This window comes from Haliotis cracherodii, unplaced genomic scaffold (assembly GCF_022045235.1).
Source record: "Haliotis cracherodii isolate W230 unplaced genomic scaffold, xgHalCrac1.p SCAF_6, whole genome shotgun sequence".
Lineage (NCBI taxonomy): Eukaryota > Metazoa > Mollusca > Gastropoda > Lepetellida > Haliotidae > Haliotis > Haliotis cracherodii.
In genome coordinates this window covers 38,934,443-38,961,837 of record NW_027266319.1, presented here as the reverse complement: position 1 = coordinate 38,961,837, position 27,395 = coordinate 38,934,443, and the positions used below count along the sequence as shown (strand labels likewise).

Genomic DNA, 27,395 nt, shown 5'->3' with positions numbered 1-27,395 from the left:
TGTTTAGAAACCAGGAGGAATCTTTTGAACCTTCAGCATCTTGGTGTGTTCGCAGTAAGAAAGTCGAAATTACCATATTTCGCTATGTTCAAAGGTACCTGCATCGTTTTACCACTGTGCATGCGGTTGGTTATGTTGTCGTTTCACCTCCATTATTTTGAATTTGGCGCTGCAATGTAATGCGCTACCCCGCTTCAGCACTGTTCATTGCTCGGGCTTGTGTCCGGAAGTCATATCCCACAATGCCACTGTCATATATCACGCATGCGTACCGGGTCTCCAAATGTATCTGAGAGAAGACGATGAGCTCGAAAATTCCTAGAAAAGGTTCGGTATTTTCACCCAACATAAAGTTGTCTTGATGATTTCATGACTTATCAGTTAAGTAGTAACCGCATATTTCATATGTCGTTTCAGCTTTGGCCATTCAGGCGCGGAAGAAGCGCTCAAAAGCTAAACCGCGTTTTAAAAACGACGACAAGTCAAAGAGAGCCTCGTAAGTAAAACATTGGTTTATTCGCTTCTGAATCACTCGGGAAACAATCCTTCTGATTTCCTGTCAGGTTGTGGTTCCGAATATTTCTGATTCGAGTACATGTCTCTGTCTGATTTCGTGACCATTCAGGTCGATTGTTTTTGTTCCATCTTTGCTAGACATGTCGCTAATGATTCATTCTTGAACACGTGTGGATCATGCCTAGTGACAGGTCCACGCTCCATTCACAAGCGAAACGCCGTCGTTAGATTCCATTCACAGCCCCATACTTAATTAGTACACCAGCAACTGTTTAGTTCCCTGGTCGATTCAGCCCCCATTTTGAAATCAGCTTATTATTGCTGGCCACCCATGTCTGGGGATTGTTTTTGTTCTTGGCAACATAACGTGAACATCTTGTTGTCACCGTGAACAGACTGAAGTCTGTGTTTACACATCTGTTTTAATTACCAAATTGTGTGTAACGGTTGGGAAGGCCATGCTATTTCAATCAAAATAGTGGATTTACATTGCGAGATTTAATTCTTAATTGGTATTGATTTTGTGGGTTGGAGCTAAATATGTGAAATGACACCTCACTTACACTGAATACTACTGGAGCCATTCTTCCCACAGGACAAACTCAGGCTTTATTCCATTGTACATGTTGCAGTTGAGTGACTCTTATCACTCATACAGTATGAATTGGGATGTGTTTCCTATGTGGTACTGTTTTGAAAATCTGGCTTAATATCAATGTGCCTGTGGATGTATTTTTTCTAACTGAGTTGGGGAGACAGTCATACATATATTTGACATGGATATTGTACTGTTTTTGTGTATGGTTCGACCACATCAATCAGGTTTTTAGCATGTTTAGTAGTCTGTCATATGTACGCTGAGCCAAATATATCCAATACAGTCCATGCAAGTCTATAATAGTCTCTGGGTTCCTTTATATTATATGTTAGTAAGAGAATTTAACAACTTGTTTTTCCTATAAAATATGCTCATTTCAGATACTAGATGTTAGTCTACATGTTTAGATTAAATAACATTTTTTTATCAGTCAGTACAGAGTCTTCCAAAAGCATTCTTGAACCTGTAACTGAATTATGCATTTATTCTACACAATGTAAATGAGGTTATTCTTGTTATGTTCACAGTATTTAAGACTAAAAGATAACTCATGCTCATGATTCCCTGTTTTCATACCTAAGGTGAAACCATGGATGTCGAAGTTTACTTTGCATGTAGAAGTTTTTGCATATTTAAAAATCACTTTTACAAGTTTTAGCTTTCATTTTTAATCAATATGAGCAGTGTCTAGACTGTCTTTCTTCAGAATGCTAATGTTATTTGTAAGCCGACACAAGGTTCCCTTTCTGATGGGATGGGTGATTATACATGATCATATGATGTACCCTGATGTGTAAGCAAGATATGGGTGTTGTCATTGAGATACTATTTATGTAAGGTTGAATGGAAACAATTAAGGGCATTACTCCTGTTTTTTGTGTGCTAAGTTTAAATTGTTTTCAGAGAACGCTTAGGAAAGCATGAGGGTGTCGTTCCCATATATTTTCTGATCACAGTCATATGCATGCATGAAAGTGATTGTCAGCTGTTATGTTTTTGTCTCTAATTATTTATTTCTAATTTTCGCCTTCATGTGAATGTGGAGAGCTCATTACCTTTGAGGACATGAATATTATTTTGTTATTTTTATCATTTTTATCATTTTGATCTGATAAATTCTTTGTTCAAGCAACCAGGAGCAATGTTTTGTTGAGAAGAAGAGGAAAAGTAGTCTGGTTCATTACATCACATTTGGTGTTACTTTTTGAATTCTTTGAAAGGCATTCTTACGATGCAACCTGCACCCATGTAAAGGCATCCCTTTGGATGTAGAAGTATTTTTGATGATTTACCCATATAACAGGATAGTCCACTAGTCAGAGACTAGTTGTTTTCTCCCCAAATCCAGTTATTTTGCATGAGCCACTAGTCTGAAATGAGCTGCAGACTAGTTGGATGTAACCAATAGGTACACACCTCTGCGTAATGACTTATTGGTGAGTGATTAGAAAAACATCTATGTAGACTTATGTCTTTCCCCATCTTCCTCCAAATATTATAATGATTCAAGCAGTTGTTTCCAAATTTTCATAGGAGTCAAACACAACATTCCAAGCAGCATGTGCAACATCAGCCTCTAGATAATAAACATAAACTAGTTGTTCTGAATGGATAATAACAACCATGCTATATTGTGAATATTTTATGCTATCATTTCTGTTCTGTATTTCAATAAGCATGATAAGTGACATCTTTTTTGGTGGGGGGAGTTTCATCTGCACCAAATATTAGTAATATTGCCAATATTGGGTGATTTGATCTCGACTAAGTATGTTTGTGAATCAGGACTTAAAGCTCTTATTTTATTGAGATTGAAAAAAAGGACAATTTCTTGTGCATACTCAAGTCCTGTTAGTGTTCTAACTTGTTTGGTCCTGTTTTTGTCAGCGCCATACCCATTGGATTCACTAATGTTGACACATTCCCAGGTCTGTCTTTTTTTGCGTCACTCTTCGCTTGACGATTTTAATGATTCGTACATGCTTTCTTGCATCCCATCGGACTTACAACGTAAATATTTGTGTCCATTCTCAATTACCACTAGTTCGTTTCTCAAGTCTAGTAAAATGTCTTTGGGTTTAGTAAACTCTGCTAATAAGAGTCCATATATGCTGTAGTATATACACATAAAGATCTTCAGGGAATGATGATGAAGATTGAAGAAGAATCAAAAGTTTTGGCACGTGCTGCAAAAGTAGGAGAACTAGTGAATATATTTTGTTATATCAAATCGACTGGATACCACAGGGATATATATAGTCTTACCCAGGGACCAATGTACAGCACCAAGTGTGCAGCAAATATCAGTAAAAATTCCCATATTTGAATTAAAACCTTTCCAGTTGATATTGTTGTGTGACTAATGTTATGGCTTTTGGAGGTGACTTGTAAACAACTCTTCTGAATTTTTTTTTTTCAAGGGCACTAAATTTGGAATGCCATAAATATTTGTACCGTGGACAATGATACCATGAAGATCAAGGTTAGAATAGGTCTTCAGCAACCCATTCTTATCGTAGGAAGCAACTAGTGGGATCGGTGGTCAGTCTCATGACATGTCGTCTTGTGCCTATTGTGTTAGTCAATACTTATTATGTCAATCACTGGATTGTTTGGTCCAGACTTGATTATTTACAGATTGTCATCATATAGCTGGAATACTGCTGAGTGCGACATTAAACAAAAAAGAGAAGAAACAAAGACAATGATAACCAAAGTTGTTTATTTCACATTTTGTCAAAGTATTTTACGCAAGGTGATAAGTTGAATCATATGTTATTTGCATGGGTTGATGCTCATGTCAATCACTGGATTGTCTTGTCCAGAATCGATTATTTACAGACCGTCTTCAATTAGCTCCAGGGTGGAACAGGTTTTCAGCAACCCATGCTTGTAAGAAGCGACTAGCGGGACCGGGTGGTCAGACTCACTGTCTTGGTTGATGCATGTCATCATATCCCAATTGCATAGATCGATGCACATGGTGTCAATCACTGGATTGTCTGGTCCGGACTCGATTATTTACAGACCACCGTCATATAGCTGGACTATTACTGAGTGCGGCGTTAAACAATAAACAAACAAAGAAGTTTTCAACATGTTCAAGACTCTGGCTTCGGACAAGTGGTTAAGATCAAGGATGGTGAAAACTATTTTGGTCCTGAAGTTTACCTGCTCAATGAGAGTACATGTGTTTGTTATGGTTTTCTTTGGTAAACAATACCAATTTCAGAAATGATGTTTTTATTGTAGACAACAGATCTTGTGGAAACAGATTTACTGAAGTGATGTTTTGGGGGGATATATTATCATGTTTTGGAATTGTCCCTTTTTGTATTCATCAGACTATTTGTAAAATATTGGATGTTTCATCTTAAGCAGGGGCTGTCAGGTAGTCCAGTGGTTAAAGCGTTCGCCTGTCAGGCCTAAGACCCGGGTTCGATTCCCGACATGGGTACAATGTGTGAAGCCCATTTATGGTGTCCCCCGCTGTGATATTGCTGGAATATTGCTAAAAGTGGCGTAAAACCCAAGTCACTCACTCATCTTAAGCATGCCTACTACATGTATTTGCAAAATGGCTTAATGTTGAGTATGGTTTTTGGTGGTGAGCAGCGGTGTTATTGCCAGGGGATTAATGTGTTAGCTCGCCACGCTGAAGACCCAGGTTCGATTTCCCCAGCCCATTTCTGTTGTCCCCCACAGTGATATTGCTGGAATATTGATAAAAGCACATTAAAGCCATATTCACTCACTGTTGGTGATGATGGGGTAGCCGGGTGGTTTGAAAGCTTCACTAGACACAGGGTTTGAACCCCCTCGTGGGAAGTGTATGGAAACCTTTTTAGGTGTCATTACTATAACACTGCAGGAATATTGACAAGTTGTGTGAAACCTTACTGACCCAACATTAACTGAGACCTCATTTGTAGTTACATTACTAAGACTTTAAACAAAGTATGGACCCCCTGCTCACTTGTTTGTAGTTTGAAGTGATGCTTAGTTTCTTAGATTTGCCCGGTATGATGCCTGTGATGCTAGTATGTGAACCTAACATTGTGTTGATATAAGGAAATTGTACAGAATATTCAAGAGGTTGTCCTGTCAAAAGTAGTTTAAGGAAATGATGCTCTGTTTAGTCTTTGATCATGTTGATAAACAAAATGAACAGCAGTGAAACCAACTACAGCTTTCCAACATTATTTTCTATGTCATTGATGCTAAATCTGACTGTACTTTATTATGAAATATTGGAACAAATGAAGTTGCTCTATTGTATCTTGTTAATTTATTTAATATTTCTTCTGCAAGAGTGTTCCATCTGAATAGGTATTGATTCATATAATGAAAAAGGGTTAGCAGGGATAGAACACATAGACATTATTACTTTCAAGTCTGCTGCAAGGACTTCAGAGATGTTTACTTTAGGTGTGTCCTTTGGAATTTAAGTGTTTGATAATATCCTTATCAATTTCTGAATTATTTTGACATTCATATGGTATTTTCATTTTCCATGTCCAGTTTATTTGTGTGGAACATTTATACTTAGCTTCATCATGTTCATATGATAAACAGTCACAGGTTATTTTGGTTGAAAAGTATCATTTCTAAGTGTGGCTTCATCTCCTTGAGGCACAGGTCCCCATTCCACAAATCGATCATAGCGCTAAGTTGATCCCATACTTTAACATAGACTTATGACAAGGGATCTTATTTTAATGGTGGTTGTAAGATTTCAATCGTAATCATAAAACCCTGGTTGGATTTTCAAAGCACTATTGAAAATTTGACATTTTCTCTTAATTGTTGACTTTTGTAAATTAATCATGACATCAGTATAAGGTAACCAACTTATCACCAGCTATGATTGATCATCAGAACATCACTTCTACTAAGAGGGCAGGTGTGATCTAAGATATCATCATTTGTAGTGTAGTTGTATTACTGAACAATGCATAACCAAGACAGCATTTGTCAGTTTCATTCCCAGATTCACCCTGATTTTCGTTCTTGTTCTGTAAGCACCACATCCATGCCAGTAGGTTTCACAAGTTGGTAGACCCTTTGAAAATCTGGGTTAGTATTGGTCGTCATTGTATCCTAATTGCATGGATCTATGCTCATAAGTCATAATATCAATTACAGGGTTGTCCAGTCCAGACACCATATTGCTGCATCATATAGCTGGAATAATTCATTAAACATTAAACAACAAACACAAGTTGTAAGAGGTTCCAACCTGCATCACTTTATTCTTTCCTGCCACATAAGACAGTGTTCAATTTGACTGCTAACTCAATATCATACAGGTATTCTGTGATTGTGGGTTTGAATCCCAGATTCCCCTGAAGAGGATTCATGGTTCGTCAGCACCTTACTGGTGATCACAGGCATGGAAGTCAACCAAGAACTTCTACTTGCCCGAATATTGATCAGTAACATATAGCAACATCCCCGACAGTTTCGCCAAAGTGATAAATGTCAGATCTTCATCTGCATCACTTCAGGATTTCCTTCCAAAATGAGAAGACATGCCATGATATAAGCGGAACACTGTTCAAAGTGGTCTTAAACCAGCTCGCTCAAACAGCAAAGATAATTTTCTATTAATGGCACATTATGAAATTATGATGAATACAAGCAACTTAAGAAATTGTCTTAAACTTGCAAGACTACTACAGTAATAGTAATAGGGATGGAAATTAAAACTAGTTTGGGCCGGTTTTGTTAAATTTTAATATATCCTAAAGGCTAGTTGATTTTCAAATGTAGTTTTGGCGGTATTTGCTGTATTATCACTATTTTGGCTAGTAGATGTTCTTGGTTAATTTCCACCCCTCCTAGTGATACTATGGAGACAACCTCTACCAAAACTGACTTGGCCAACTAAAACTCAACCAGACTTAACAACTGACTGAATTATCTGAGGAACTGTCAGATGTGATGAAGTAGTTTATGAAAAGTATCTTTATCTGACTTGTCAGATTTGTACAGTGCTCACTTGTATACACCATTACAATCAGAAATTTTGTTTTACCCTTCATAGAAACATCAGTTGCAACATCAGTTGCAGACACCAAGAGTCTGCAATTGATTTCTAAGGGGGAAAAAACCCCTATAACAGTGTTTAATGAGTGAAATGAAAGGTATTTCTGAAAAATAGTGTTGTACATTTCCTGGATGCATTGATTTCCTTGTCAGTATGATATTTAGACATTTACATAAAAAGTAATTTGTAGCTGAACATGAACATAATCATGAATGTCATCCTCAAGGCAGTTGCCTGCATTCGTCTTTCTCCAGGGCATCAGATCAGGTTGGTGTTTCTCAATTATCTCAGTAAGTGATGACTGAAATGGGGTGAGGTTGGCCACAGTCAAATTGCTGCTGAATGTGGATCAAAGTGCTTGGCTGGGTCATTGTCACCGCTAAGTGCCTGTGTGTCACTTGTAAAGAGTAAAGATTGATCTTACTATTGATGCATTGCAATTGTCTATGGCCCAATCGCTGACAAATTGAATATCATAATTGACATCGATGTCATGCTGCACTATCGATAATATTGATAATGTAATACAATGAATATACTGCCAATCCCTTACTTTTCAATTCATTGGGACCCAAAATACTCCTTGCTATGCTGGAACATGTGGGGTGGATCTCAACAACAACAACAACAAACATAATAAAAAGAAAAGTTGGTGTGAATGTGTGATGAAGATGTGGATTTGTTTTAGAGGCCCTGTTACTTCGTGTATATTTAAATCTATTTCTTGTCATGCTTCTGACATTGTCTGAGGAGTCAGGCTGTTTCATACTACATGTACTACACATTGTATATATTCCAGATAGACAGTCATTAGCTTTTGTAAATTAACTTGCTTGTGGTTGATAATTGTGCTGATTATTACAGGTTGTTAGTCAATCGAAATGTCATTTGTTGTAGTAATACTTGGTGATTAGGAAGTATTTACATAATTTCTGGTGATGGTAAAGATGAACTGGTTTTACCTACAATTCTGAAGCTGTATTTTTTCAATTCTTTGATAGCTCTGGAATGATACAGTGTTTTCCACTTCAAATATAAGATGTAAATTTTAAAACATGTTGCCCAATTGTCATGATTATGCATCATGTGCATTTTACACAGAAGTATGTTTTTCTCTGCTATGTACATGACTTCAGTTTAACAGTTATTTTTATGTGCAAGTTTCATTTTCTATCATTGTTATTTTAAGTTTATCAACATTTATGAATATTTTTTCAAAAGTTATGGTTTTGATGGCACACAAAATGCTAAATGGGTGATTTGCAATTTTATCTTCAGTAACAAAATAATTCAGTATTTGATAATGTTGTTAAGAGCATTAGCATAATTTATGGAGTTCCTTCTTAACCATCACAAGAACCTCAAACCATGTGTTTGTAAAAAAATATATCTCCTGTACATATCCATTACTTCTGACTGTCAGCATCGATTGATTGTCTGAATCCACAAAAACAAATCTCCCACAATTCCTTAACCTCATTCGAACTGTCATGGAATATCCCATACTAACTAACAAGTTTACTGTGGTGGCAGTGCCTTTCCCTGATTGCCATTACAAAGGGACAGCACTCTGAGCAGCTTATGTGATTGTGCTATAAATAGTAGGTGAGCGAGGCAGCTCCCATCATGTAATTACCCCCTATCTGCCAGGCCTGGCAGTAAACTGTTAAACAGGCAGCCTGCCTTGAGTTGTTGCCTGCATTGACTACTGTGAAAGAAGATGGGAGGAGTACAAGATGCTTGGACATCCTACTGGTTTCCGGAGAAGGTTAGTTACCCCAGGGTGTCTCCTACCTCCTATTTCATTAGAGTTGAAGTTTGATCCCACTTCTCTTATGCTTGTGTTCCATGCAAACTATTTTATCTTTTGTTTTAATCTGAAAATGAGGGAAGACAACTGATTTCTACCAGCAAAGAAGGCACAAGTTTTCTAATGGATTTTACTTTTCACATTTCCAGAATTCCATGCATTAAGTAGACATGAACTTAATATCGAATTCAGTTTTATGTGCCTTAGTTGTTTGGTATTGTGTATCTTGACTGGTACATATTGATTAGTTCTTGATAGCTTCTTTTCTGTGGATCGGTGTTGTTCATGTAATAGATTGTGTGTAATGTAAGAGACTGTGCTCGGGGTGTTTAATATGATTTGCAAAATAGAGCTTGCCTTTTTAATGTCACCAATTATAATTTAGCTACCAATCAATATTTGTACAGTTAATAATAATGAGACACTTAGTGTTAATCAAAGACAATTTTTGAAGTTTCTTTTTCTAGAGTGTTTGGCTTTCAAATTTCTCCTTATTTTGTAAATAACATTGCACGTTTTATTACTAAGCTGAAAGTCGAGAGGTTGTTTTTCAGCTTAGAGATAAAAGATGTGCCCTCAGGTCAAAATAAGAGAAAGCCCTAAACTGGATCTCTGGGCGGTAGAAATCTCCTTAAATTCCTGCACTGACATGATATAGATAAAGTATATATAATGTTGCAGGCGAATGATAATCATACGTGCATTTTCATGAACTACATTTAATGTTAATTGTGTGATTGAAACTTCATGGCAAAGTTCACAAGGAAGTCAAAACTTGAATGCTAACTTGACCTACTTTATGTCAGTAGGAATAATGTTGCCATTGTCCTTGGTTAATGTATTGGGTGTCATTGTCATTTTGAGTGTTTTAAATAACTTTCTGATTGACATTTTCCTGCAAATATTTCACTTGGTTTATCATTATTATGCAATTGTGTGAATTGTATTTGATATTGAAGTACTTTATGAAAAAAAATTACATTATGGCAGAAATATAAGGGTTCTTTTATTAATTATTTCGTTTACAGTTTTCTTCCTTTTTCTATTTTTTAACATGTTTAATAATCTCTTATTTTGCTGAAGACAAATGGCACCAGGACACTTACATTTTTTTAGTATCTTTTGATTGGACATTCTCTGATGACATGAACAAATATGAAAACAAACAATCATTGTCCCAGAAATAAACAGATCTGAACCCTGTTTTATCTTAGTAAATTATTTCTCTTTTGTGATGGGTGAAATAAGGGAAAATTGAAATAGAAGACTAGTTGGGATTTCTTTTTCAATAAAAAGTCAAATTGTTACGTCATTTCCCATACTGACCTATTTTTGATTGTAATTTCATTATGGGTGGTAAAGAAATTGGTAAACACACATTGAGGGGAGGAGTGAGTTATTGTTTATGGTTTTGGGCCACTTTTTGCAATATTCCAGCAATATCATGGCAGGGGACACCAGAAATTGGCTTCGCACATTTTACCATTTTCATATGTGAAAACAAGCCTGTGTCTTCATGACGAGCAGATGCTTTAACCATTGAACTACTCCACCACCTAAAAAAAGCACTTTTAATGTTTGTTTCCTTTCCACAAACGACATTTGTTGGTTTATAAACAAATTCATAGGCTGATACATAATAAAAGGGCCTTTGAGTAAAATTATAAGTCCCTAGAATATTGAGGAGAATCATGTGCATGTTCAGGACGTTTTTTATTGTGGACATTCAGTTTGAGAATTGTCAGAAGTGAAAAAAATGAAATATGTGAGAAATAGACTTATGATGCAGGTGGTATTAATTTCCAATCTGTAGACATGGTAGAGATTTCTCATTTGAAAGTTGCAGATAAGAGGAAATCATTAGGTATCGGGTAAAGCCAGATGAGATTATCGACTTATACCTTCCTCATGCATGAATTTTTGGTTTTACATATTGTTTTTTCTGACATTCCTGTACTTGCAGATATTTGTGTGTATTCTTGAAATAGTCTGAAATGGCCTTGTGTTAAATTCTCAATACGTCTGGGTCACAAAAGCAAACTCCAGTGATAACATTATCAGCTTTGCAAAGTGCTTGCAACTTGTTTTATAAGATATTTAGGATTATGTGAACCTTTTCATTGGTTCAGCATTTTTTTTAGGGGTGGTGGAGAAAAGATGAATTAACATAAGATTACTCTGCTGTTGCATATATTTTCCTTATTATTATCCTTGGACTATTTATCTTATCTTAACTTTCTGCAACCTTTCTTGTGGGGGGTGGAGGGGGGAAGCAGTCGTGCACCACAACTTGCTGTGCAGACTTTGCACCTCTTGAGCAAGCCAGATACATATGTTGTGGCTTTGGATCCAAGTTCGCCTCGATTTGTTTCTAGGTTTGTTTCCGGACTTTCCTACCACCATAAGCTGACATGCCATGATATACTGGAATACTGTTCAAATCGGCGTTAAAACTAATTCACTCTCTAACTCTTGTGTCAAATTATGAGTAACACCGTTATGAAATTAATGGATGTTGCTGCAAATGACTGTGACTGCAATACTTTGGTTACCAGTGAGCATGGTAAGTATGAGTAGGTTATATTTTGTTTGAAAACAGATGCAAAGGTTTGCAATGAAGTCACTATGGAATACAGCAAAGTCACCTGATAACCTATTGATGACGTCATCTGCACCCAAGATAACCGCTAGCTCAGAGAACATGCTGGAAAATATAGGTTTTTATCATGTTTAGTTGAAATTGAGGATATAATGAATAAAATATTCATGTCCGAATTTTGCAAAATTCATGAATCTCTGAGAATAAACTTTGAAGTTTAGAAAGAACACTGTAGAATGTTAGTTATTGACCTAAGAAATATCTGTGTTCAAGAGTGAGTGAGTGAGTGAGTTAGGTATAACACCGCTTTTAACATTATTCCAGTTATATATAACTTAACGGGGGAGGAAAGCCCGAAATGATGCAGGTCTCAGACGTTTACCAACTTCGGTGAAACCCACGAGCACGGGCATGGTGCCGACAAACCTTGAAATATAAGGGGGCGAACCAGGATTAGAACCCACATTCATAGGTTTCTGGCATGCCAAAGGGACGCAACTCTGTACAGCAAATTATGGCCCCTCTGTGTTCAAGATCTCATATGAAAGACATTATCTAATATTTGTTATTCAAAATGGATTACTAGAGGGCTGTCACAGCTGATACTCATTTTGTACCTGTGACAGTAGAAGCTTTTACGACCTGTGAAGATCCGGGATAGAATAGGTCGTCAGCAACCCATGCTTGCCGTAAAAGGCGACTATGTTTTTCGTAAGAGGCGACTAACTGGGTCGACTTGGTTGATGCATGTCATCGTATACCAATGCTCATGCTATCAATCACTGGATTGTCTGGTCCAGACATGATTATATACAGAGCACTGTTATTTTGCTGGAATATTGCTGAGTGTGGCGTTAAGCAACAAACAGAGAAACAAAACCTCCCTGATTGTTTGACAGCACCATACTAGTGCTTGTGAGTTTCACCAAAGTGATAATTGTATCAAACACTTAAGGCTTTTACGACTAGTATTGGCGGGGGAAAATACTCTAAAAGAAGGAAAGAATGTAAATATTTCTGCAACTAGTTACCTTGGCTCCTATTAGCATGATGAGAGAAATGTTTCTTTAATTATGATTCAGAAGAAAGCTGATGTTTCATCAGCATGCAAGATAAAATTAGTTGAGTGGGAAGCGAGGTTGAAGAAGTGCTTACCTATCAGCTTTCAATTTCATGGAAAATACTTCTGAGCATTTCTCCCAGGCTGATCTCAACAAGTAGAGCACTTGAGCAAGTTTCAAGTATATATTTGAACATTCATTCCTAGTATCTGTTTACTTTCCCATGCAATGTGCATCACAATACCAGCTCAGTCAAGTGACATAGGATATGTGCAAGATATATATAGCACGAATCAATAGTGATGAAGACCACCCAATGTTAAGGGAACAGGTATTGTGTCAGCAATAAGCTACGGTGTGTCATAAAGGTATGGCGCTACTGTTCAACCAGTGTTCTAGCCAGTGTGAGGAACACATTTGATTTTGGTTGAACAGTAAGTCTGGCTGGTCAGTGAAATCCTGGAGGTTAAACAACCCCTGGAATGTTCATTAGGTGGTGAGGATGCCGTAGGCAGCTGCCTCTGCTGATATTACTGCCACATGCCATTCAGCTGAGAGGCAGATCTCTACCAATATTTCATTGCAAATTAATTAATATTTCAGTTTGGAGGGCATACATCACATTTACACCCTTTAGTCATCCAATAAACCAGTTTATGGTAGGAAAAAGTATATGAATTCAGACAAAATTATAAAACCCACATCTCAGATTTTTGTTAAAAAAATTATCAAAGCCATAAAGAGTCAAGAAATAAATTGATGGAAAATGAAAATTGCATGCTGATAAATATCTGTTGGCAGGACAAGAATTCCTCAAACCATGATGACTGCATTAATTTGTAATGTTGCATGTGATTGCCTTAATACGTCGTTATCAATTTTGCTTTGAAGTAAGTGATTCAGTAATGATGTTCCCCACATACTTTGTCATATCGTCATGACATGTATTTTGGAACCTGGCCATTTCTATTCTTATCAAGGGAGGTACATGTACCTATGTGATGCTGTGGAAGAATATTCTATCCTTGGTAAATGCCCACTGGATATAAAGAGTATGGGTTATTGGTAATAATTAAACTTCAGTGAAGCCCTGCAGTACCTGGAGTGTTATCCTAATGGCAGTAAGAATGCGTTCTTGAGGACTGCAAGGTCAGCTTAGGACTGATTTCTCCTTCGAAATAGTTCAAATCAATATGGACTTAACGCAATAGGAAGTAATTGCGGCCTTCTATTTTCGGCATTTGGTAAATAGTTATTTTGACCTTCTTACCACCAGGTATATTAAATTTTGTCTGAAAATTACTTCTGCTGAAATGTGTTAGTAAAGCTTTCCCGAATAGGTGTTGCCTAAGACATTTGCAAATGTTTATCATTGAAAATTTAGTTTCGGGATAAAATGAGTGTTTGGAGTCGAGATCAATTTTGCTGAAGAATAGATTGAGTGTCCATGGGAAGGCTTCCCATGCTTGAGAGAAGACTGAGAGTTCAATGAAGGTTTCTGATTTCAGTGTAACCTATTTTTTGTAACAGACCAGAGGCAAACTAGAACTGACAAGCCTCGGACATTCCAGTTAGCTATATGAATTTGGCTTTATGTTTCTGGTGCCTTGACGGTTTTAGAAACTGTTAACGTGGTTGTTTCTTGAAGAAATATACTTTTTATTATTTTAAAATATGATAACAGATGCTGATCATGGTTAATCTTGATTCCAAGTGTTTATACCAAACACTTTTGAAGAAAATCCAAAGTAATTATCATGATTATCCAACAGAAAAAAATATCCATGATAGCAGTTGTATACACAGACATGAGCTCCAATGTTGTGGTGTACGTGTGTTTCCAAGCATTTCCCATCTGACTACTTGATACCACAGCAGCCGCAGAGGCCCAGTTGATCAGTGATAAATATACAGTAGGTCTACTTTTTGTCCTCACTCAAGGTTGCTGAGAATGCTGGCAGCACCAAACCATGTATGCTGTGTGATGTAAGCAAAAAGGTTTGTAGCACATTGGCGAGAATTTACTGGATATTGGTACTGGGCTAGTTAGCATCTCCCGCTAATGATGCTGATGTCCTCTGCCATCTCCACACCATGGCCACAGGCATTGCTGACATTCTTGTCTGGGTCCTCCTACACAGGATGGCCAGATCTTGTGTCCATAGTCTCAACTCACCCCAGCCTTCACAACAAAGGTAGGGCCTCATGATAAAACCTTGCCTTACCTACCTGTATTTAGTGTGAATTTAGCCTTGCACAGATGCCCTGCAGATGTTTACAGATTTAGTTTTACTTAAATAAACAGTTCAGTTTACCATTAGCTTTGTGTGTTTCAAGGAAGGAATTCTGATTCTCCTTCCTTGCATGTTCCTAGCTTTTGACATTGTATGCGTTTTCAATTATCATGATTATTGTCATTGTCTTCAGGACTTGGGGTGTTGTGTAAGTCACATCATCAACGGTTTTATGGTATCCTTGATTTGAAGCTACATTTAATGATGGAAGAGATACGTATTACACAAAGGCTTTAATTTTGAAACCGACACATGCAGAAGGTATTGTGCAGCTGTCTTGGTTAGAATTCTTTGGCAAGGGAAGCGTTTCTGTGAATGCTGACATATCTGTGAGATCCTTATTCTGGTTGTGCCTTCTTTGAGATCAATGGGTTGAAGATTGACTTCCCTCATAATGATGGGATTTATTTAAAACTGGCATTAGTAAAGCAATTGAGAAAGAATTAATGCAAACAAGTGTCACATTTTTTCTGTGGCTTTGTTGATCAGTTGAGAGTTATTTTCTCCGAGTGATTTCTCAAGTTGGTTTTGTGGAGTTCTGTCATGAGTGATGCATAGTGCTTTTTTCTGTTATGGGTCATGTCCTTCCTAATCTTCTGCAATTAGCCTTGAGTTAACATGCCAGGCGAAAAAAGGGCCATTTCTTTCACACACACATTTTATGTTAGGTTACAGGGTTATGTTTGTTTTGCAGCGTATGGTAAATACCAGCTATTCAAAGCAAAATAAGATTTAAAAAATATAATTAGATGTACAAAATGTAAGCATGTCTCAATATTTGTGTTCTTGATGTATTGATTCAGTTCTTCAGTGATTGGTTCTTTCTATGAAGACTATATTGTTTTTCTTTGTGGATTTATTTTCTGGCTGGATCAGCAACAGCAACTGTTAAATGATATTCTGAGATTGAGATTGTTGTCATGATACCTGTTGTAATGTTGTACCTCCTGAAACTCTCAGAATTTGACACATCCTGGTGCTACAAAAGTGGATCTTTGTCCCCCCACCTTAAATCTATAGGGCTTCTTAGCTACAGTTGAGAAGAGTGTGATTATTATTGGGGAGTATGAGTCAAAGGTCATGATAGTGAGCGAGTTGTCAGTGTAGTAGCTGTAGTGGCCAGCCCACACCTGTCTCTACACTGCAGGCATTAGTGCCTCATTGCAAACACCTGTCTCAACTTGTCAGGGATACTGGAAGGAATATTATGAATTCCTGTCTGGCCACTTTGAGCTGCCCCCTGTGACTGCCTACACAGGCAGGCTCATCAGGTGGGTGAACTTGGGTATAACAGGGTTCAACGTTTATGCGGGCCCAGTAGACATATTCCAGTAATTATTAATCAGGGCTAGTAGTGTGATCAAGGTGGTGATTTTCGCATGTGAAAAAAATGAATTATTGGTGGAATGTTTGTGAAATCAATTTTTGAATTGTATGTGAAGCATTTTTAAATTCTGATTTATTTTTGTCTCACATCTTTTCTATAGGACCAAAAGTGTTTCTGTGTCTTTTTTTCATTTTTTTAAATTATATTCAGAGATGGGGCTGTTGTTCACAAACTTAGCTCAAAAGCAGATAAAATTAAAGACATTTTGATTACTAGGCAATTATACACCATTTCTACACTTAGTTTCTGTAAATAACCTAATGTTAACAAAATACAGAGTGTCAATTTTTTGGTTTTATAAGGGATCGCATTTAAAGGTTACTTACAGATTGGTCTTGATGTAGGTTAGGAGGCGCTTATTGGATCAGTGTTAGATTTTCATCCACATATTTTGATGTGAGGAGGTTTTCAATTTGAAGTATTTTGTGAATTAGGTCTTGTGGGACCCACGTAACATAAACATGATATATGGTGTATATCATGATGTTTAGAACAAAGTGAACAGTGATTTTTTGGTCGGAAGGTAATTGGGAGACAAAACAATGTATGGTGGTGTGTTCAGTGGGCAGACAGACAGGGATGAAAAGCTAATAATTCATTTACTATGGCCTTGCCCATGGTCTGCATCTGGGCAGAGGGTTGTCTGAATCCTCAGTTGCCATTCATCAGTAGTGTGCTGCGAGTGTTTGTCCTCGTGATGGTGTGTTTGCCTCAGCTCCACACACAGAGCAACTGAAACAGGGTGGTGGCATTATGATTCTAGACATGTCTCAGTCAGGTAGACTCATGATGAAGACCGTTGTGGCAAACAGTTCTTTAATTGAATATCATTGTCTTTCATAGACATGATAGACACTCAGCTGTCACCTACAGGTCGCCTTGCCCTTACCGACTGGCTGTATTGTGGTTTGTGTGGTGGTGCATATTATGCATGTGTTGGTTATTGAATATCTGTATGTAGTAACAGTTAATTGATGATCAGAATGTTTTATTAGTATGAAATATCTCAAGATGGAAGATAATGGATTTACACAATTAAGCCCATTTGTATTTTTAGCTGTTTCAATAATAACATTTTGCCATGTTATCTCTTCATCTGTTCATTACCAGATTAAGAATGGAAGACTGGGCAAGATTTAGAGTTATTCCTGGTAAATGAGGACATTTTTTTTGTCCTTAGAACATGTATGATACATCAAAGAAACTCAATATGATTTAGTTGAAGGTTTGGTGAGCGCTTAAACACACAGCTACGTGAAGTAATATGCATGTATATCCACATTGTCAGATCACTGAAAGTTTGCTTGCTAATCGATCTTAGTCCTCTGGCACCCAGTCTCCGAGTCACAACATTGAATTATCTAAAGGTCTTGGTATTTGAGCAACAAGATTACATTTAAAATTTATTTGAAGATACTGTTGTCAGGCAACTGGCCATGGTTGAAGATATCAGCTTGTTTGTGCTGTGAAAGGTTTTATTCAGAATGAAGGTATTGGAGATAATCAGACTGCAGATTTCACATTGAGTTGTGTTTATGATCATGTGTCTGTCAAAGTATTCCACCTCTGTATCATGATGGGAGGTATGAATTCTACTGGACACCTATGCCCTATGCTTGTGTGATGCTACTAATCTTGCCGCTCACAGTATTCATATTTGAAAAATAGGCCCATAAACATGATAAAGCTCAAATTAAGCCCCCAAAATGACTGCTTGCATTTGTATGGTTTGATATGATTAAACCACAAAATTGAATATCAAAGCAATACATAAACGTAGAAAATTGGATGTCTGAACACGGAAGCGGTACTCAAAATCAGAAGTTCCATAATGGCGAGCAACAATCTCAGCAGTGACATCCATTGGTGTCACATTTCATCAGACACATAGTTATGTTATTTAGGGTGGTTGCCCAAAATGGCATCTGAAATACTTTTGCTAAGGAAGGAGCTTGTGCACATCCCTTTGTCGGTAAATAGAGAGTCTCACCCGAGTGTCTTTTGATATCAAATATATCAACATGAGTTGATAAAAGTGGGAAAACTCTGAGGCTTGCCGAGGCTTTTTTTCCACTTTTATCAACTTTAATCATCCAACATCATTCTTCCAATTTTTCAGTTTGTAGAAAGTAATAAGCAGTGTCTTAAGTGTAAAAAGTACTGCTAACAGCTTCAGTAGCAGAGCCATTAGTGATGTCATTTGATTGTGACGTCATGGTAACCAATGACGTCACAATGTTCTGCAAAGCATTGTGATGCAATTTCATTGCAGCAAGGGGGCATGGGTGGCCCAGTCGTCTAAGGCGCCGCCATTCGCTGTGCAGAGTTGCGTCCCTTAGGCACGCCAGAAACCTATGATTGTGGGTTCGAATCCCGGTTCGCCCCGATTATGTTTCTAGGCTTGTCAGCACCATACCGTGCTCGTGGGTTTCACTGAAGTGGTAAATGTCTGAGACCTGCATCACTTTGGGCTTTCCTCCCACATTAAGCTGACACGCCGTGATATAACTGGAATAATGTTAAAAGTGGCGTTAAACCCAACTCACTCACTCATTGCAGCGATATCTACAGTATAGTGCATGTGCATGGTATTTGCGGCTATACTTTGATTGTGTTGAGGTGTCGGCAAGCTTGAATATTACCAACTGTGAAATAAGATAGTCATAATCTTGAGTCAACTAGACTCATGCAAGCAGAATGGAGAAAGTATATCTTGAAACATTATATATTGTGATGCATGGATGACTATCTGGTAGTAATGGGATGATCACCGATTCTTCAGTGGGTCAGGATTTTTTGACATATCAATACAGGTATCAATCCGTTGCACACTATGCGAGAAATATTGATTCTTAGCTTAATTATTTGCTTTAATTGCAGTTACATCAAACACTAATTAGTAGTGAAACATAAATATTTATATCCATTGCACCATGTTTGACACTGCCAACTATAAATCATCAGTGTGCCAAGTATCTGGCCATCTTGTCAATGGAAAAGATGGCTTACTTGCCACAGATGCGAGTATTGTGATACGTATCGGATCGTGAGCAAGGTATCTTGATGTCTATCTGATCACACAGTTGGTGTATCATCCAGACCCTACTATCTGGGGCATTTCCTCAGTTGCTATTGACACAATACACCATTGCATTACTGTTATAACCAATACAATGGTATTGTGATGCATGTGTTCCTGTTCCTTTCCGTACATAATGTCCTTTAATTTCTTGACATTATTCAGTAGAAGTTACTGGGGAATTCAAGGAAGAAATTTCTTATCCAGATGTATGAACATAATTCCGTTAGAAACTGGCATCTGTACCAACAACTTTTATTGTGGATACAACATGTTCAACCAAACAGAAAAAATAATGATTAAAAGAATTATTTGTCTTTCTTTTGCGTCTTTGCATACTATCGATTTTGCTTGGCATTCATCTTTACCATTGTTATTTCAATTCAGTATCTTTATGACCACCGAGTCCTTGACAGTTGGGTTTCATCAATAGTTGGATGAAGCATTACACCCTATCACCCTCTCACTAACTGTTTGTGTTGCAGGTCTGATCCCTCCCAGAAATGTGAGACATATGGGGAGGAAGAAGAAGAGGAGGAGATCCTGGGATCTGATGATGATGAACAGGAAGACCCTCATGACTATGTCAAAGGTAAATGTTTTTGCCATCCGAAACTGACAAAATCATCTAATCAGATGTCCAACCGTGCATTAGTTAGGTAAAAAGGAAACTTTCTGAAAGCGCTTGACTTGCCTGAAGTTGTACTTGAATGTCATGGTGGTGAAAAGTAATCGTGTAGGCTTTACATCTTCATGTATATATATATATATATATATATATATATATATATATATATATATATATATACAAATATTTCTCCCCTACAACACAAATATTGATTCCATGACTACAGTGATATAAGATGACTTTTAACAGACTGTCATTCGACAAGCTTGAGGCGAACTCAAGGCTTAGGAAAATACATGCTTGGTGATTCTGAAGTTAGTATTTTCAACTGGTTGTCAGTCTTTTGTTTCTGGACAAATATTGATTCAGTATTGTTTATGATGTATTCTGCTGCATCATATCACTGACTTGAGATCAGGTTGTTTACAGGGGAAGGGTAATATGTGTCACATGTATTGTGGTCTATACAGAACTCATGCAGCGATAGAAACTAACAGTTTCAGTCCACTAGTCCTATTATAATAATGATAAATAGCAAAACCTTTAAAAATGGCAAATTTCTACTAGTCCTTAGGATACCTTTACTATTGGGCAGTTTGGCAAGGACTATAGGACTAGTGCCAATTTCTAACCCTGTCATGTATTTGAATCTTTTTTAAGTGATGAAGAAGATGGATCGGGTGGTTGAGTCAGTGACTTTGCGGATTGCGTGTCAATGTTGGTTGTTGCTCATGCTTTCAGTCACTGGTTTTCCTGGTCAATACTTGATTATGTTCAGGTTGTTGTGACTGGGCTTGGTTATAGTGGACTGGTGCAGAAAACAAATGTTAATTTGAATCACCAAGTTGCCCCCTGGAAATAACAAATTTTAGAACTGTGATAAACTTTGAAATATTGGTATAAAAATAATGGATATGTTCTAGTGTCTAGCCTGTTCCTTTCTTACATATGCAAGTTTTAACTTCTGACATGATCAAAACCAGAATTCTGTTTAAAATAAGTGAGAAAAGGCCAAAGTATTTGAATTTCAAAAGAAATGTGACTGAACAAGTCTGTTTCCAGGATGATATTTTCCCATCTGTTTGCACTATCTTGTCTACATAGCCACGAAAAATCAGCTTGGGTCAGACTCCTCATGTTCAAATATTAGAAAAACACTTCCTGAAGTCTCTTTGAAACATTTTAGCCTTTGATGTCCATTTAGTGTTATTTTAAGCATGTTCAGACCCAATGTGCAAATGGCAGCTTGAACAATGTCTAATTGTCACAGCTGATAACTTCCTTAATGGTTTCTAAAAGGCTTGATTTGTTTCTTTTGTTTATCAAATTCCGCAAATTATGTGGGACAAAAATGGCCCCTATCAAGTAATAAAAGTTTCAAAACCCTTTCCATATCCTAAAGAAATCTCTGCCAAAAACAGAGTCGATTGTACGATTCCCAACTATATCATGAGCATGTGTTCATGAATCACTATCAAATGTTGATGATACCAGGTGTTTCCGAAGGGTGAGCGTATCCTGCCCAACTAGTGGCACCTGTCACAAACACATGCAAAGGCAAATCCATTGTTCACCTGAAAAAACATGGTGACATATGGTACAAGTTATCATAGGAAATTGCAACTGACATCATTTTTGTCACTGATGCGTCAAATTTGGAAATGTCCCCCACATGTCTAACTTTACTGAGGAATAACTTTGATCTAACAACTTCTGAAGAAGAGTTGTTTGGCACTCTAAATCTTGGTACAAGGTGCATGCTCGATTGTACCATAAAAGTTGTAAAATGTAGACACTACGGGCTGGAGCTGCAGAAATATTGCTCAACATAAAGGGAAAATTGACTATTGGAAAGTTGAAATCATCCCTCTTGTCATACAATCTTGTGGAGAGTGTTTTGTCCCTCTGAATCTTTGTACATAGATCTAAATTTGAAACAGGTGAAGCGGTCTCACGGGTCTCCTTTATTTCTACTTCAGGTGGGTCAATCAGTGAATTTGATGGTTATTGAACGATATCAGATCATCGATATACCTGAAGCTTAAGTTAAACTTCTTGGCAAAATAAACCTTTGTCTTTGCTAGAGGTGTAACGATACGGGAGGGTCGCGATACGATACGTATCGCGATACAGGGGTCGTGATACGATACGTATTAGGGCTGAAACGATATCCCGAGACACCGATGCATCGCGATTCACTCCATACGATACGGTGTGCGATTTGTGAGGTGCTGTATCTCGATTTTTCACGATACGTTTTTGTCAAAGACGTATATATGTACGTCTTTGTTTTTGTACATAAACTTTTATCACAGATACGCTTTAAATGTGTTTAAACTGTTTCAACACCATAGGCATTATTTCCCCAGGCACCGGCCGTAGGCCGGTTAATTGGCCAAGCCTTAGTCACGTCAAAATAGTATATATTTTTATGGACCTACCTGTCATACCATTCATTTATTAAATCTATCACATCTCACAATGTCTGAAATACGAATTCTATTTCAATTTATCATTTTTTATCGATAGATTAAAAAATTATTCACTATTTCCCGCAATGTTAGTGGAAATATAATTGTCGGACGCACACTTCGACAACGGGTGCACATCGAACATGTCAAACAGCAAAACAAAGATGTTTCAAGCAAATCTTTAAATATATTATACAAAGTTATAAATAAAATCTTCAAAATATATCTAAAAGTGGTCAAACTTACAGCTAAGTTATTATTTCCATCTTTTCATGCAATCGCGTGTAATGTTAGTCAAATGACATCTCGGCTTTCGGCACCTGGAATTCTCGGCTCAGACACGATGTTCAATGCCAAAATATATGCATGAACAATCTTTGTCACAGCTTGTAACCTTGTATGATACATCCGAGAAGCTCCATATTTTTGATATAGATCGCGATTTCCTGCTTAAAACGTTCAGAATAACACGATTTAACCAAAATATTTCGTAAAAATCTGAAATTCATCGTACAAGAGGATTTGTAATTTGATTGCCTGCCTCAGGTCACGTGCTCAAATTTGACCAATCATGAACCTTGTAGCAGATTTCGGCAAGAAAGCGTCATTAGGAACCATTTTTTATCCAATGAAATCTTATGTTATACCTACGAAAAGACTCCAGGCAATGATACGAGCGTGTAGATGAAACAACAAGCTTTCTAACGATGTGTCATATATGTCAGTCTTCGACGAACGTGTTATTCATACGAAGCTTTCGAAAACGGAGGTATTTCTTGGTGTTACTTAGCGGACAGCCGCTGTTATCTGGAAATGGGTGAAATCAGAAACTATTCATAATTCTTTTTAAAATAATTTTCCAATTACGTAAATGAAAATAAAAAAGAAATAAGTAGATCTAGATCTTTTGAAATCTTATATTTGCCCCAAATCGTCAAATTTTCGCTTCCTTGGTCCTTAATCTGGACGTTATGAATGTGTTAGCTTACATTTTGTATATTTACAACGAACTTAGTTAAGTTGTCAATGCATTATTTAAATAATGTTATAAACATATTTTCTTGAGTATAATGCGCAAGCCCCTCTAGCGGGTTCAATATTTTGGAAAATGTTTTTTTGGTATATTATGCGCAGAAAAAATTTACACCGTACCCCTTCAGCGAAGTCCGGCCAACGAACGGGTGATGAGAAACTTTGTCAGTACAAATTCAAAATTTGAGATAAAAAATCACCAGACATGTTGATTTACCGTTTAAATTGTATTTTTTGTTCACCAAGGCATTGTTTTATATCCAGGGATTAAGATGACCTTGTGTATTTTCTCGTAAACTAAGCCGGACACAGCAATCAGCTTGTACATGTACACACGTTTTCTTGGAATCTACCGGTGATTTGGTCAAGACACAATGATATAACTTTACAGTATTTTAATGCAAGGATCGGCAAAAGTTGTATCTGAAACTATTATTTTATCAGGAATGATATATTCCAATATATTGTTAATTTAAATGCAGCTTTTACTAAACATATTTAGAATAATAATAACCCTAAGCGAAGCAGCTGATCGCTATTGCCGGGTATTATTTTTTACATGGAACCAGTCTGACCAGTCAACGTCAAGGCTCCCGTGCATGTGATCGCGTGATCGTGAGAATTACGTGTTGACATAGAATCGTCCAACAAAAACAAATCTGACTTTTAACGAATCAAAGTATGGCATTTATGATATATGTATCCATTCTCTGTCAACTAAAGTTCGTTTCAAGGCGTCATTAGCGGTAATCTCACCGTGGTTGCTGTTAATAACGGTGAGTTGTGCGATCTTCCGATCGCTTCACACACGATTTCGCCGATATTAATTAAAACAATATTAAAAGGAATTTTGAATAATATTAATGAAATAAGTTACAAACATGAGTCCAGATATACAAAGAACACTTTTTATAGCCAGACAGTGTTATTACATGAATAATTTGCGAACTTCAGTATGGATTTGTTGACATGGTATTTCCGGTGTTACGTGCTCACGATAATGTCTTTCCATGGGGGAAAACATCAAAACTCATTAATTCGTGTATAATGCGCAACCCCTTCCACACAGCTGTGTTTTTTGGAGAAAAAAAGTGTGCAGTATACTCAAAAAAATACGGTAGGTAAAACTGTGTTATGAATATATTGTATGTATCGCGATACATGCTTTACAAATCGATGCATCGTATCGTGGGCTGTGCAACGGGATACAATACTGTATCGCCGTATCGTTACACCACTAGTCTTTGCCAATCAGAGCAGAAATTCTGATTCATATCCATAAAGAAATATATCAGCAAGAAGGGGAGCACAATAGGTGCCCATGGTGATGCCTGCTTCTTGCCTGAAATGTCTTGCCCCAAAGTTACCCTCAAAACCTCATCTTTTGTTTGGAAAAGATACAAAGGTTCAGAACCTCCTTTATCTATGGGATTTCAGCTTAAATCAGTTCTGTGTTTGAAATATTTCTAGAGAAATATAAAGTTTTGTACCAGTGAACATAGCCCTAAAAAGGGCCTTTGTGCCTGTTGTATGTCTTTCCTGTCATGGTATTTCCTCTTCAATTATAAATATAGTCTGCAACTAGAGCCTTTATAATTTTTTTCGAATTGTTCATGGTATTCATTAAGGTGAAATGATTTATTGTTGCACTGATGCATCACAAAACTGAACAGTATAGTACATGAAATATTGCTTTCATAATCCTTGAAAGAATTTGGTTTGCAGTTAATTAATTGTCAACAAAAAGAATATTGGAACTGTTAGAATCCTTCCTTGGTTGTGCTTTCCAACCTCATGGCAGCAGTGTTGGCAAACTTGTTAAAACAGAGTAATACATTATTTGTTTTAGAAACAACCCAAACATTTTGTTAGTCATTTATAGTTGATCCATTCAAGTTGACAACATGAGTCGCAGTTATTATCATGATTTGTGAAATGCAAGGTGTGTGTAATTACTTTCTTCCTAATCAGATTTAAAATCAAATTTCTTCCGACATGACCTACAGCAGGCTGACTTCAGTTACACATTTCAGGCAAGATAAAAGTGGAATAATCTTTGCATTTAACGTGCTCGTCTGACAATTTGCACCAACAAAGGAAGGCAATTTCAGTTGCCCCTACGTCTATTTTGCAATCTTTCCTTAGGGTAGGTAGACAAATCTAATAATTGTCTACAGCTCCCTGATCAATTTCTGCATCGCATGTAGTGTGTGTATGTTGAAGACAGTGAAGGGTCTCGCATCTATGAAGCTTGTGTGTTCATATTTCTCAATACAGACAAATCACTGCTCACCTTTGCCACTCCCATGCCACTCTCACACCACTGAGACAAAATGTCTGGCTAGAAACTATGATATTCTCAAAGGTAAAAGAAACCATGTTATTTATGATATTGTGATTTTGATATTGTGAAATTGCTTTTAAGTTTTTGTTGGAATTTGCCAACTACACAGAGAATATATCAGATTTTAATTCTTCTATGGATTTTTGTGCAAATGGCCCTGTGTTATCCTATGTGCAAATGCCATGAAAAGGTCAATGGTTGAGGTCAAGATATGCAAAAAAATAACATTTAGAAAAAAATCATGCCTGTAGTTACACTTTTTCAAAAACTATTCATGCCATGTCATTGATCTTGGTATATACTTTCTTTAGGATGGGTTCGTGACATGTCTGGCAATGGCCAATGTCTTCTTTGAGGTAATATGAAATATGGTTGATTCAATCATTGCCAGTCCCTGCATTTTCACTTGTATGATCCTGAGACATGGATAATTGTTGGATCTTAAGAAGTTGACCTGACTTAGGCCAAGGCCTAAAAAGTAATGTTTTTAGACTGAAGTTACATGGCATGATAATATTTGGGGAGCATTGAGGAAATTCCTGTGAAGGGATGCATGCATCTGCTGCATGCCTTGTTCTCCCTGATTGGACCCATGAAGATCCGGGTAGAATAGGTAGGATAGGCAACCCATGCTTGCTATAAAAGTTGACTATGCTTGTCGTAAGAGGCGATTAACTTGATTGGGTGGTCAGGCTCCCTGACTTTGTCGGTAGATGTCATCGTGTCCCAATTGCGTGGATTGATGCTTGTGATATCAATCACTGGATTGTCTGGTCCAGACTCGATTATTTACAGACCGCTGTCATACAGCTGGAAAACAAACAAACTAACAAAACCTCCCTGATTGTTTGACAGTACCATACGGATGCTTGTGGGTTTCACCAAAGTGATAATTGTCTGAAACACTTCAGGCTTTACTCCCACATCAAGCTGAAATTATACCCAACTCACTTATTGATATTTCTCAAGCTGTTGTTTTATGTAACTTAGGAATTTTTTTATTATGAGACGTTTCATCTCCTTGTTGATGGGATTTGCTTATTGTTGATTTTGTTTTGTACTTTTGGAACACTTCTACATTATTGTTAATGTCTTCTGGTTACTCTGTTCAATAGAGCCCACTTAACCACATACCGCGACAGTGCCAACTTATATTTTTCAATTCAACAATGTTCATATTTTCTTCTGTTTCATTTTTGAAGAGTCTAAACATCAAGACAATTTTTCCATTTGCGTAGTTTTCATTTGTGTACATCACATGCTGTCATCGAAGCCATGCGGAGATGTAGCGATAGGTCACTTTGATGTATAAATATATATTGTTATGCACCTCACAGTCGCAATTTTAGTAGCATATGTATGTAATTATCCAAAACAATATGTAAAGTGTCAGTTTGTTCTGATTTCATTGTTTTGTTTTAAAATGAGAGAAATGTCCGGTCACACGATATGCAAATTAGCCTGTGGCAGTGGTGCTATGTAAAAAGTTATGTTACCTCTAAAAACAATGATTAATTAAAAACTGGA

General features: G+C 37.1%; 1 protein-coding gene across 2 annotated transcripts in view; it reads left to right on the top strand.

The window, feature by feature from the left end:
• Nucleotides 1-270: 270 nt before the first annotated feature.
• The window catches only part of LOC139446713 (SRSF protein kinase 1-like), a 62,284-nt gene continuing 35,159 nt past the window's right edge, over nt 271-27,395 (top strand). The window contains exons 1-3 of one of the 2 annotated variants that reach the window (XM_071228007.1): nt 271-327; nt 418-496; nt 19,879-19,985. In XM_071228007.1, the coding sequence (XP_071084108.1) occupies nt 303-327; nt 418-496; nt 19,879-19,985 (211 nt within the window). In that variant the 5' untranslated portion in view covers nt 271-302. Of the gene's footprint in view, nt 328-417; nt 497-8,841; nt 8,932-19,878; nt 19,986-27,395 lie in introns of those variants that run through there. The other variant, XM_071228008.1, reaches the window with a different exon arrangement.